The sequence below is a fragment of the Dermacentor variabilis genome, chromosome 2 (genome assembly GCF_050947875.1).
Source record: "Dermacentor variabilis isolate Ectoservices chromosome 2, ASM5094787v1, whole genome shotgun sequence".
Taxonomy (NCBI): Eukaryota; Metazoa; Arthropoda; class Arachnida; order Ixodida; family Ixodidae; genus Dermacentor; species Dermacentor variabilis.
The window spans coordinates 102404276-102417444 of record NC_134569.1 but is presented as its reverse complement, the minus strand read 5'-3'; the positions used below and the strand labels follow the sequence as shown (position 1 = coordinate 102417444).

Here is a 13169-nt window from a genome sequence, read left to right as displayed (position 1 = left end):
TTCCAGATTAACTCTTTCCGTACCATGCCCATCGGGCATCGTTAGCCTGCTAACGATGATTTGATACGCCGATTTCGAGACTTTCCGCGCTGCCCAACGAGACACTGTGCTGTCGGACATGAAGGAGAAATATTCTTTTGTTTTCTAAGCAGTTAGCTTATTTTCCCCCAGGCGGAGATTTCTGAACGCACTCCGAAGTTTTCAAGATCGTCAAAGTAGCAAGCAAAAATGGCCGCCCGCTATCGATGGTTCGAAACGCCGCTTTCGAGACCTTCCGTGCCGCTCACGGACACTGCACCATAGGACATGAAGGAGGATAACTATATTTTTGCTTTCTAAGCAGTCCGCTTTTCCCGCGCAAGGTGTTAAATTTTAACGCCCTCCGAAGTTTCGCGACCATCAAAGTAGAAAGCAAAAATTGCTACCTCGAGGAGCGGTGGCGCGCTTCCAAAGATGGCAGATCTCATGATTCTGCTGCGTTTGCGGCTGCCTTTATTGGTTAAAAAAAATTAAATTATGGGGTTTTATGTGCCAAAACCACTTCCTGATTATGAGGCACGCCGTAGTGGAGGACTCCGGAAATTTGGACCACCTGGGGTTCTTTAACGTGCACCTAAATTTAAGTACACGGGTGTCTTTATCGGTGAATAGGGCAGCAGCTAGTCTGAGGATGCTGTCTATTCGTCGGACTTTGACTCAGAGCGACGATGACGCAAGCCTGCCCGGAATATCGGCGGCCGCAGCCTGGCACACCAAACTGTAGTGCTTGCGCTTTAATTTTTCTAGTAAAAAACCTGTCGAAGGAAAAATTTTGATTTTTCGTGATATATAGTGCTCCTTAGACAGCAATATATTTTTTTATATCTCATAGTTTTTGTTGCATTTCTTAGTAGATACAAACATGTCTTTACGATCTTTGTTGAATTTTATGTCACAATCTTGATTGGCAATTTATATCTTTTTTATGACATACACTTCGTTAATAAAGCTTTTATGCGTGAAAAGTGCATTCATTCGGATTTTTGTTTGTGTATTGCATAAAATATTGAGTGCAGTAACTCCTTCAGAAAAGATATCTGGCGTAACCTGCAAAAAAACTATTTTCCCCATGGTACGGAAAGAGTTGATCTTTTTACGTTGTAGTCATCCAGTTGCAGGCAGCTTTGTACACACCAATGGTTTCGCAAACAATCCTTATCAGTTTGGTACATGTGTGTCATAGGTAGCTTGTGCATGCTAGTGACTTGCAGCAAGCCTGCCACCAAAGACGGGAATTCCTTTGGGATAACTGCAAAGTACTGATACACATGTTCTTATTGGTATAGAAGCTCTACTATGTGTTTCCCGCACGTAAAAGAATGACACTTAAAAGGTATGAAAGGTGCGAAATGCTTATAGTATTCTAATTTGACCCATAAAAGGGGCCATAACCCAATTTTCGAGCTCGAATTACGTATTGCATGTTAAACTGTTTGCATCCCACAGTAAGCTGGCAAAATTTGAGCACATTTGGTGCAGTAGAAAATTTGTGTTTAAATTTTGTACATCCTACTTGAAACTCTACAGCAGTCTGGTGACGAAATGAAATTGCACCCTCAGCAGCAGCTCACTGGTTAGTAATGGAAGCCAATCTCGAAAGCCATGCTTTGTATATGCTGGCACCGGAAGCGATTGCAGGACCCGGAAATAACTTAGTCATGGTCGCCATGCATTTTGTTTTCATATGTGCATCTTGATGGTCCAGCGTTGCGCCATCGTTTCTGCAGGCATTCTGGTTCGTGCTGATTTTACTGCGCAGATGAACGAATTGCAGGCACAATTTAACGGCGATACCCTTGCTAAGCCCTTCGGTTCTATAGCGAGCGGAGCAAGACTTTTGGTGTGGTTTCGGACTGTTTCGGAGGAGATGACAGGAGCGGTCCCGCACTTCCTGAAGCCACACAATCCATGCCGAAATGGTGGTCGCTTCGATGAGGGGATTAAAGGCAGCGATTTTAGGCTTAAATTTTAGTCCATGGTTGTGAGTGTGTGTGCGCACGTGGGAAAGAGTGCATGCGAGCGCAATTTGTACAACTCTGTCATGGTCATAGCCCCTTTCAATGGTCTCAAAAGGCCGAAACTGGTGTCATTGACATTATCATAACGTCATGACAGAAAACATTAGCTGACTCGTGTAGTAACTCTACGTACGAGATGTTGATCATAAAAAGTTCAACGATTACGATACTCCCTAATGCGAAATTTGAGCGCAGCTCTATACGTGTTTTTATTTCGCGTGCAGTGGCGTAGCAACGGGGGGGGGGGGGGGGGGCCGTGGGCCCCGGGTGCAAGAGGCCAGGGAGGGGGGCCGTGTCATATACGTCTGAATAAACCCGAAAATTGTTGATATCCTCGCCTTCCTCGACTACACCCGGGGGGGGGGGGGAAGTGACAGTAGACCTATGGGCCCCGGGTGCCAGACGACCTAGCTACGCCACTGTTCGCGTGCCAGTATTTTGTATTATGATTATTTAGGTGCACGGTTTATACTAGAAAGTATAAGCACTAAGTATCGTGGCTGGCGCGGACAATCGGTCTAGTGCGGCGCATTGCAAACGGAGCGAAGTGGCGTGATTCCATCGCTAATAGAGAGGTCGCGAGAGGCAGAGCGTGGGTGACACCTGGGTGCGATTCACAGTACAACCTTAAACAAAATTACACCCTTTAGGTCGTATCTTGCCACACAACAATAATCGCCATCTGTCGTGTCCGCATTTCCTTTAACGCTGCGAGCCCGGTACTTCCAAGTCACGAACGGCATGCGCGTTTTCGGCATGACAGAGCAGTCTCGACAGGACAGTAGCGAGCGCGGCGTTTTTAAGAAAGGAAACACAAGCAAGACAGCTGATTATCGTTATGTGGCAAGATACGACCCAAAAGGTGTACATTTGTTAGAGAGTAGCGGCCGCAGACAGACCTCCGCCCATGCAGCGCTTTTGTTTCCATATATGATAATAATATTTGGGGTTTTACGTGCCAAAACCACTTTCTGATTATGAGGCACGCCGTAGTGGAGGACTCCGGAAATTTTGACCACCTGGGGTTCTTTAACGTGCACCTAAATCTAAGCACACGGGTGTTTTCGCATTTCGCCCCCATCGAAATGCGGCCGCCGTGGCCGGGATTCGATCCCGCGACCTCGTGCTCAGCAGCCCAACACCATAGCCACTGAGCTGTTTCCATATATAGTACCGGTGGACGCGCTCGCCGCATGCCTTATCGATGGCGTCATCGGTGAACAAACGACGGCGCGCTACTCGTATAGCGGTCATCGCCGTGGAGCCCATCTTGCGGCACTACGATTTTCTCGGAACTGGTGACATCCTGAATATTCCTTCTAAGTGGATTCGCCTTGCAAACGAGTCCATGGCTAGACTTCGTAAGTTGCAATATGAGCCATAAAGTAATTAGCTAAAAACTTACTTAGTGAATATTAGTCGACTATGCATTTCAATTTTTTTGTGCAAGTAATGTGCGCGTCTTCGAGTAGACCAGCTCATGAACCACAGAATTGTGCTATCTGTCACAGGCAACCTTTAAACATTCTTTTACAGCGAAGCTGTTTATGGCTAGGTTCTGGCAGGTCTTGTCACTGTGGACATAGACCAACAATATTTCATGCCTGGGCCAATCCCTAAGATAGTGCAATGTCGGGTGGACCCGCGGCGGTAAGCACTCCCCATACGTGGGCCGACCGCGAAGATAGTGAAATGCCGAGCCGACCCGCTGCGTGTGTGAAGCAGGCGTTAAGCACTCCCATACGTGGGCCATACCGGGCCGACCCGCGGCTGAGGTGCAGTTCGCCAATAAGGGGCCCACATTCACAGCTTTGCTGGTTATCCTTCTTCACATAGTGGAAGGGCACTGGATTTCTTTGAAGTGTTCGCTGAAACACCCGGCATATGCAAGCCGGTTTGCTTCAGCCTGGCTCGCGTGCCTATCGGACGACAAACCGATGGCCGACCGACGGCCCATGCAGAGCAACGGCTTGTTAGGCAAAGAAAGCTTCGCTTCAAGGCGGACTCCTGTTCCCGCTTGCGCATTTTGACGTGGAACGTCTTTCATTTCGGTCAGCATATAGGGAAGTTGCTTGCTAAAACCGCATGTAACGAAAACGTGTAGTACTAATATCGCTTATACCTTTGTAACCATGCTACCCACGCGCTTTACTTTGGTATCGTCATGTAAAGGGGGGAAAACATTACTTCAAGTAATCAATCAAGTATGTTTCGCCTGCACAGATGGCGCCGTTGTCGCGCCACGCGTGACGCAGTCGCCGCTAAATTGATCCTCTCGCTCAGTAGCACTTTTTGCCGAGGCGAGCGGAAGTGGTCGCGTTTGAGACAGCCCACTCTGCCACGTATAGTAGGCATAATCCACCAAACTCAAACCTGTGCTCGTTAGTAGTTACAAGGCCTACAAGTGTGCAATTTGTTGCAGAAGTTTGGCAGTTGCTCGGCTATGGCGCCCCCGCGTTCGTCACATAGGTCCAGCAACGGCGTGGAGAGATTCGGGCATCGCAACAGGGATGCGCCAATCCCCACCCACCACCTCTGACCACGGCGAGCCCACTACGAATAGGGACCGAGCACAGTTACAAGACTAAACTGTATAGGACCGCCACTATCTGTATCATTATAGTTAAGCATGTAAGTTTTGTAATGCGTGGATAAATGTCACTTGAGTATTTTGTTACACCATCAGAGGCACGCACAAGGCGTTTCACGTATCCCAATGTGGCTGCGTTCCCTATATAGCCGGCCCGATTTCATATTCTTTTACACCGAAGTTGTATTGGCGTCGAGGAGTTACGGAGTCGCCATCTATCGGAAGCGCCTCGCTGGCGTAGTATGAGGGATCACGCGGCGCGCTCCTCATAGGTTTTGCTGTCAGCGCTCACTGAAAACACCACGCGCCAGCTCTCCCGGACATTTCTGCAAGTACTTTCGAAACGAGAGAAGAGAATAATAATCTTGGGCAAACTGAAAGCACACAATCGTTTACAGACGCTATCTCTTTACCGAATACGTACAGTGAACGCCACTGCGCGCGGTCACCGCGGTGGAGTCTCCCGAACCGCCTTCTTGCGTGAAAGGTACAGGTAAACGCTGAGAGCAAACTATGTGAAATATGTTCTTATAGTGTTTGTATAACCAAATGGAGCGTAATAGAACGAAGCCTCAATGCAGCGATCGCGCAGATTCGCAGCGACCGACTGCGCGTCTGCATGCTTGTCCGCGCACTGTTTCGCTTTCTCCGCGCGCGCGTTTTCGCACCGTGCCATGAGCTTTAGGCCGCAGAATATGAGCATTTGACAGTATACAAGCAACCATTGTTGCGTGGGCGCTATCAGAGCTGTTAAAAAATAATTTCATTGTAGAGACTTCGATGCCTACATGGCTCAAATGATGATCTGCCGTCGCGACGATTCAATCTTTTTTTCTTCCAGATTCTTTGACTTTTCAATATTATTTCTCGAGTTGCGTCGCACTGTATGTTTATCGGTGTTCTGAGCGTGCAATTTCCCGCCGCTCCTATTTAGTATTCCAGTGCATTAATTCATAACACAAAGATAACCATATGCCATGCTTTTTTTAAATGTGCTTCTTACCGCTGCCTTTCCACTCCACTGAACTTGCCAGTATCTATAGCATCGACAAGTTCATAGACCAAACCGGCGTCTCAGTGCGCGTTTTCAGAACATCGCAGACCGGGCGCCGTAGCAGAAATCTTCCTCGCGTCTGTGCTTGCTGCATACCCGAGTTGTAGCCGATGACTGTTTGCCGGTTTTATGTTTCGCGAGCCAAGCTTCACGCAGCTTCTTGTCCTGCGGCTACGTGTGACTGACACCGGCCTCCGTTACGCGCGTCCGGCCCTGCGGCACCGAGCAGTAGCCTACCATGTTGCGCGCCTTCAAAGGCGGTCACTACCTATTGTAGTGCTTTCAAGCGTTGTAAAGAAGACACTCGAAGCGGGAAAATTTCACCAATAAATGAGGACCGCAGCGTACGAGGGAATTTAAACTCGTTTTCAGCTCGCTTCGGCGCGCCCGAAGCAGCCGACGCGGCCGCTATGTCCTCGTGATCCCTCCTAGCACGTCACGCCGACGGTGGCGCCAGCTTTTCAAGTGGTGGAGCTCGAGGCCAATACCTCTACTCCTCGAATGCATTTGCCGTGTCCGTGGGCAAAAACTCAACCAATCGCAGCGGGAGGCGTGCGCCGCTGGGTTCCTTGTAGCGTCACCAGATGGCGCTCGCATCCGGGGCAGTGCTGGCGCCGGCCGTGCGGGGAAAGAAGAACCAGAAAGCTTGCCTTCGCGCATAGCGTTTCCCGGTAAAGATTACGGTTGCATAAGCTGCAGTTGCCGGGAAGCGGCAATTAGCATACGAAGCAGGGAGGGACGTAACTACACTTTCGTATGTAAAAGAAGAACCTGCCTAGCAACTGATGTCATTTGTGTTCCGATAATGCTAGGCAACAGCCACGCATAGTTAGGACTCCGGAAGAGCAGCGTGAACAAGATGAGCAAAGAAAGAAAAGGCAACGTCAACATGTACAACGGCGTCATGCTCAAGCTCGGCTGGACCCAGTTCAAGGCTAAGTCACATTGGTCTATCGGATCGGGTGATACCACAGCTTCGCTGGCCAACCACCTTCACAGCGTGGATTTGAGTCATCCCCCCCCCCCCCGCCTTTTTTCCCCTTTCCTTTTCGTAGGCGTTGGTGATACGGTTAGCTTTCTGCATCCACCTTTGGGTTTGTCACATATACTATAGTATAGTACACAACGCAGAAATGGCGCACGATGGCGCAAATAGCACCAGAGAACACGACGGACCAGCAAGGAGACCGAGGCGATCACAAGGCGCCCCGCGGGAAAGCAAATAGCCCAGCAACACGTTCTGGCACAAAAATATTAGCAGTATTTACTGGGTTATTATAGGTGGGCAAAGTGGATCCACGAGCTAACAATTTTAAAATTAAGCTTTATTTGTAGTGCCGGTCAGCGTGCACACCTCAGTTCTACGTAATCAAACAATAATTCACGACATAAATGCTCACGTATACTGATTCTTTGATTTCGAAATATTTCTTATGTTTGGCCTAATCCACTGTCGGGCCAGTGTACACGTACGCACCAGATGCTCCGACTTATATACGAAACTTTGACGGGCAAAATATAGTGTCAGTGAGCGCATGTTCGTTCTGCGTGATGAATCAATAAAATACGACATAAAATCTGTACATACAGTGTCGGCATAAAGCTCTCTCGATCTGAAGCACAAATTTCTATTAATGGAATTGCGTATAATAGTATTGCACGGCATCTTATATCTTAAATTTCATATATTTGGGCTGCCCTGTATTCTTGGGTCGCTGGGTGTGCGTCACTGTTGCACAAAATGTGTTTAGATAGTATGTGTCGCACTTCTCTGAATACACCGCTCATTACTATTCTTCCCTCGATAATAAGCATCATGCAAAACCTTCGTCCTTGCGACATATCGCTGCATCGACGTCTAACAGCTAGTGCGCACGTATACCCGCCTGTATCGGTGTTTGCATTACGGCATCGCTTGCGATCAGTGCACTACCTAAACATAAATAGCATTAACTTATGGCCGGTGCGGTACAAACATATAAACATTGTACGATATTACGTGTTGCACTGGATGAAAATCGATTATCCGCGTCGCATTTATATTTGTATCGCACTTATTGCCCGTTTCACGAAAGCTCTCTAGCTGCTTTACATGAATTCCAAATAATGCGTTGGATCCTCGTAAGGTTAATTTCCCCCCCCCCCCCTACAATGTGATCCAGAATTCAAATGTGGGTGCTGCAACAGCTAGGCCACACAAGATGTCAACTTTGTCGCTTCACCAGTGGAAAAATGCGCGGAATTCAAATGGGCACAATTTCCAGAGCATTTTTTTTTTTTTTTACTTAGAAGGTAGTGAACGAAACATCAACACTTTCATTCCGCACCAAACTGGGTGAATTACGTACTTTAAACCAGCAAATGCTGCGGGTCGGCGGTGCCCCCCCCCATGACTGTGTACACAACGAGAGCCGCCGAAAAAGAGCGTCAACTTGCGCTGTACAAAACTAAAGCAAAATATAACAAGATAGGGTGACGTATTCGTATCTTGCTCCGTCCCTGCGGTGACCAGAGACGCGTTTCTCGACCGAAGCTAACACGCCACAAGGCTATATGGCTCGGCTATCACATTCGCTATCGGAGGTCTCGCGGGCACGGGACGATAATCTCCGCCGGGTTCGAGTTCAAGCAACAGAGAGGGAGAAATAAGCGAGGAGGCGCGCACCACCACCCGAGGCATGCATGTTCAGCTGGCATTATAGCAGTCCGAAGAAATGGTGCCCGCGATGTACGTCTTCGTGCTTCTCGCGGGTCTCGTCGCCGCTAGCCAGAAGACCTGCCCAGATGGATCTCTGTGCAACGCTGGTAATCTATGTAGTATTGTACCATATCGTACGTCTCGGTGCATGCATATTAAGAGGGAAAAGTGAGCAGCATAGTCCTCAAACGACCAAGAAATATACGCTTTGCGACGATGATCACGTGGCCGCACATTTTTTAAAAGTGATCGAATAGCTCTGCTCGGCATTGTGGAAAGTATAGCATAGTATATGGCTAGACGGTTTCGGCGTGTACGGTTCCCGCGGACGCATGCGTGCAAGTTGTCACAGTCGACGGCTGTGAGCTGGCCAATCGAGAACCCTTGCCATTTGTATATAGTTTCCACTGTATTGCACAGTTTTAATGGGGCAGCATATAGATGGACAAGAGCGTTCAAACGCAATAGAAAACATGGATGACGCAAGCGGACACAAGCGCGGCATATATATATATATATATATATATATATATGGATCGCAGACAGGGCACTCGGTAACGGTTGTCTCCAACAACTGGAACGTGACAATGCGAGCGCGTTAGTCTGACACATTCTGAGCTGCGACTATAGTGTTGGTGTGCCAGAACGCCACAATTGCAAGCACGTGTGTGCTTGACGGACACTTCTCGCCGCTGTGCCGCCATATATGTACGGAAAAGGTCCTGCGCACGGTTTGTCGCGTTTCAGATTCACTTACGAGTGCACTCACTTTTATCTTCTTAAAGGAAAAGACTGTACATTTGCTTGTTGCAAGCACATTCAGAATGAAGGTGAAAGGACAGAATGGCCGCCTGTTCCCTCCGCTGTAGCTCATTGGTATGGGCAACGCACTCCTTGCGTTTCGACGCAACAGGTTCATCAAGCATGCACTTTCGCCCGCGGTGATCAGCTATAGCGCAGAATTAATGCGCGAAGTTGTCTTTGTTGTCTCCGTACTGAGAACAAAAGATAGAAACCTCGCCAGCTGAGCTCAATACTCGTCTCGATACTGCGCTCGACAGAGGGAAGGACAAATCTGTCGTGTTTCCTTGGCGCTTTCAGGACAGTGCGTGAGAGAGCCTAATTTGCGTGCCTCCCGGCCGTGCAGAATGACTTAGAACGGTGTAAAAATTAGTTATTGCATATTCAAAGGAATGTGCCTTAACTAAACCAATAACTAGTAATCCAAAAATGGAAGTATAGAATGGGAACTAAAGTGCCTGGGTGTACTTATTCAGACATCCAGGTATGTCATCGCGTATCTATATACTATACAAATGGTATTTTTTCATAGCCTTGGATACCCCTCACACTCCCTTCTTCGTTTTTTTTTTACTAGTCTCTCTTATCGTTGGAGTTATTTTTTTTTTTATGGCCTTGGTAAATGGGAGAACAAATTTTGGCTGGTTTAAGTACATAGTTGTATACAAAGTTCGTGTTAAAAGAGTATGACGACGTAAACAAGAACAGATCGACAATCGCCGATATGACTCACGCCCGTGTATTAACTCAACTGAGAAGGATCATAGTCCTAGAGTAAGTACGAACTGAAGAAATCGCACGTGAGAACACCGCTGTGAAGCATGTGTGTATTAAATGAGAAAGCTTGTGCGCACGAAACGATCTCACCACGATACAAGCGATCGAAGGTCTACTCATATTTGCAGCTGCTGCATTGATACGATACAAATAACCACCTCGCCCAGGTTTGTCCCTGCCCCCCCCCGCCTCTCCTATATAAAATATACCCTGCAAAACGAACGTCGGTACGCCCAACTGCTTTGTCTCAAAACAGCTGTTAAGCAATTAGCACGCAATCAGCTGGTACCGAAAATGCCTTCTGTGCTCAAGGAAACAAAGAAAAAAGAAAAGACTGGTACGGTGGCCAGTAATCTTCTGAATAACCGGTATTTGTTGTATAGTTGGTGCATACGTCCTGTGATTTTCTTGTTCTTGCCCTCGTTCTTTCGCACCGCTCTGTGCCGACTAATTCGAGCCGGCATTCTGCCTCTGCAGCCGGGCGGGCACCCAGTGTTCTGGACAGTGATAAAGCTAGACCACACTACCTGTGCACAGCAAACACCCGGTGGCCAGGAATACATCGCAAGACTCGCTAAATAATCTTGCAACGTCATGTCCGTGTCGCGTGCGCACTCGCTTGGAGTTCGCAGTTTTGATTAGTGAGCTTACAACATGTTAATCTTTTGTGGTGCAAACAGTACGAAAAGCGGGGGGGAAGACGCATGTACGAGCGGCCGCTCCTGACTGTAGTTTGAATTATTCCATGAAGAAGGTAATAAGCACCATGTACGGCCTGCCGCAAGCGCAAACAAAAAGGAGGTCGCATCTTTGTGTAATTAACAAAACAAAAAAAGCAACCTCGGCCCCTCGCCTAGCTGACTTCCCGGGGACCTGGTGTCATAATATATCGCTTGTCACTGACTTTCTATACTCGACGCCTAGAGTAGAAATCTGCCGGAATAGGCACTATAGGGTCTGCTTTTCACGTCGTTTTTCGCTCATACCAAACCTCTTATGCTCTCCGTTGTATCTCACATATTTGGCGTTCGAGAGGTCTAACGTACCAATCTTGCTCAGGTTCAATATTTTTCCTATTCTACGGAACTTCTCACATGATTCACTGACTCCGTGGAAACCTCGAGAGACGCTAGACGCTAGACGCGCCATTGATGAACGTCGTCTATCGAAGAGCTACCAAATCGTCTGGCGAGGCAATTCAGATAACCCACCTACATGTGCAAAGCAACATGGACTCGGGAATTCTACTACGTTCACTATAGAACCGAAGTCCGCGTATATACCGTTGTTCCCTATATGCAGCATCCATTTTCTCAGTTATTGTGAATTCGGAACGACAGAAAAAGAAAGGTTTATCAGGGGTGTAACTTCTAGAGAATAAAATAAGACACATTATTTTTAGTTTCATTGTTTCTTAATCGGGGAGCACTGGAACAACTTTTTTAAGCGTACCAACGCGGCCTTCACAGCAGAAAGCTTGAAAATGATGCACTCCTTTAGTGTGCCTCTCTCACAGGGACACTTTGTGCCAGGAGGATATATCAAATCTTAATTAAACCTAACATAATCGAGTAATTCGGAGCGGCCTTTATAAATATCTGCAATTGAACTGGTGTTATCTAGTTGTGGCGCACACATGAAACTTAATCCTCTTGGCACATTCAAATCACCAGGAGACTTTCTGCAACTCACCGATCACAGCTAAATAGAGCGCAGAAGAGGAAAGCTTCTTGCCAGTTTGGCGAGTCGGTGCATAATAGGTTGATGTTCAAGTTTCTTCCGCCACAAAACATAACTTGCAGATGCAAATATTTCTCGCGAATTGTCACTCAAGAAACATGAACACCAATTCTAACACAGCTAACTAACCCACCCTTCTCGATTTTTTTTTTTTTTACCTTTTCTACCAACATCAGATGGCACGTGCTGTAAGCTACGCGGCCAAAAGTACACATGCTGCCCGCTCCCCAACGCCGTCTGCTGTCCGGACCGGGAACACTGCTGTCCGTCGGGTTACACGTGCGACAACGAAACCGATGCGTGCACTCCGCCCCGGACGGAAGTGGCTCACGCGACGTTCCTGTCGCAGGCGCTTGGCAACGTCCACCGCGAACCGAGGTACCACTACGTCGACTGCGGTCTGCCGGGCGAAGCGGTCTGTCCCGCCGGCCACACGTGTTGCACGATGACGCTGGGCAACGTCACCAACCACAGCTGCTGTCCGTCCCGGGACGCCGTGTGCTGCGCTGACGGAGAACACTGCTGTCCCAAAGGAAGAACGTGCGACCTCGCAGCTGGACGGTGCACCCACAACGAGGTCTACGCGCCGGAAACCAGAACGCTCAGGCTGACTCCCGCGAAGCAGTACGGAAAGAAGCGGACAAGTGCGCCACGCCAAGTGACTGTGGTGCCGTGCAGCGACGGCAGGTCTCATTGCCCCGACGGCTACACGTGTTGCGTGGCGCCTAGCGGATCGTACAGCTGCTGCCCGCTGAAGGACGCCGTTTGTTGCGACGACAACGTGCACTGCTGCCCGCACGGCACCGTGTGCAACCCAGACCGCGGTGCCTGCCACAAGGAAGGGCTTTCGCGCGTGCCTTGGAGTACCAAGGTACCCGCCGCCCAATTTTCGTGAAGCATTCGCCGAGAAACACCAAGCCTTCGCATTTGAGATATCATTTACGTAGCGGCAATCTGAATTATAAAGTTGAGTATAATCCTGTGATTCACGCTACTACTTTCATTCGTTTCCGGCGTGTGGTTGTTCGGTGTCACAAAAAGTCTTCATAAACGAAACTTTGGGCTTACCAAACACACATCTCAACTGCCGCCGCGCGAGCTTAAGCGCGGACAAGATATCAGACATGCGGAGGCTGTAAGTGCGTGGAGAAGGTACGTTTGTAGTAGAATGGGAAGAAAAAGGTGTCGCACAAGGCGCTCGGGCCATTCCTGCTTACTGATGGTATAATCAGTCGCAACCGATGCAAACTGATAAACTTTTTCGTGCAACTCAACGCCAGTTCCGAACAATGGTTTCGTGGTCATTATGTATGTCAGTGCCCTTTGTTCTACGCCAAATCGCATGAACGCAGAATATCAACCACAGCAAAGTGGACAGTATTTGCTCATGTTCCGTATCTGAACATGTGTGCATCATTGAACATCATTGTTCCTCATATGTTCAGTGTGCAT

At 48.3% G+C, this 13169-nt stretch overlaps 1 protein-coding gene across 1 annotated transcript; it reads left to right on the top strand.

Annotated features, from left to right (window-relative positions):
• The first annotated feature begins 8335 nt into the window (after positions 1–8335).
• On the top strand, positions 8336–12702 carry LOC142572427 (progranulin-like). Its single transcript, XM_075681529.1, has 2 exons — positions 8336–8506; positions 11894–12702. The coding sequence occupies exons 1-2, from the start codon at positions 8416–8418 to the stop codon at positions 12610–12612; spliced, it is 810 nt and encodes a 269-aa protein (XP_075537644.1). The 5' UTR covers positions 8336–8415; the 3' UTR covers positions 12613–12702.
• Positions 12703–13169: the final 467 nt, after the last annotated feature.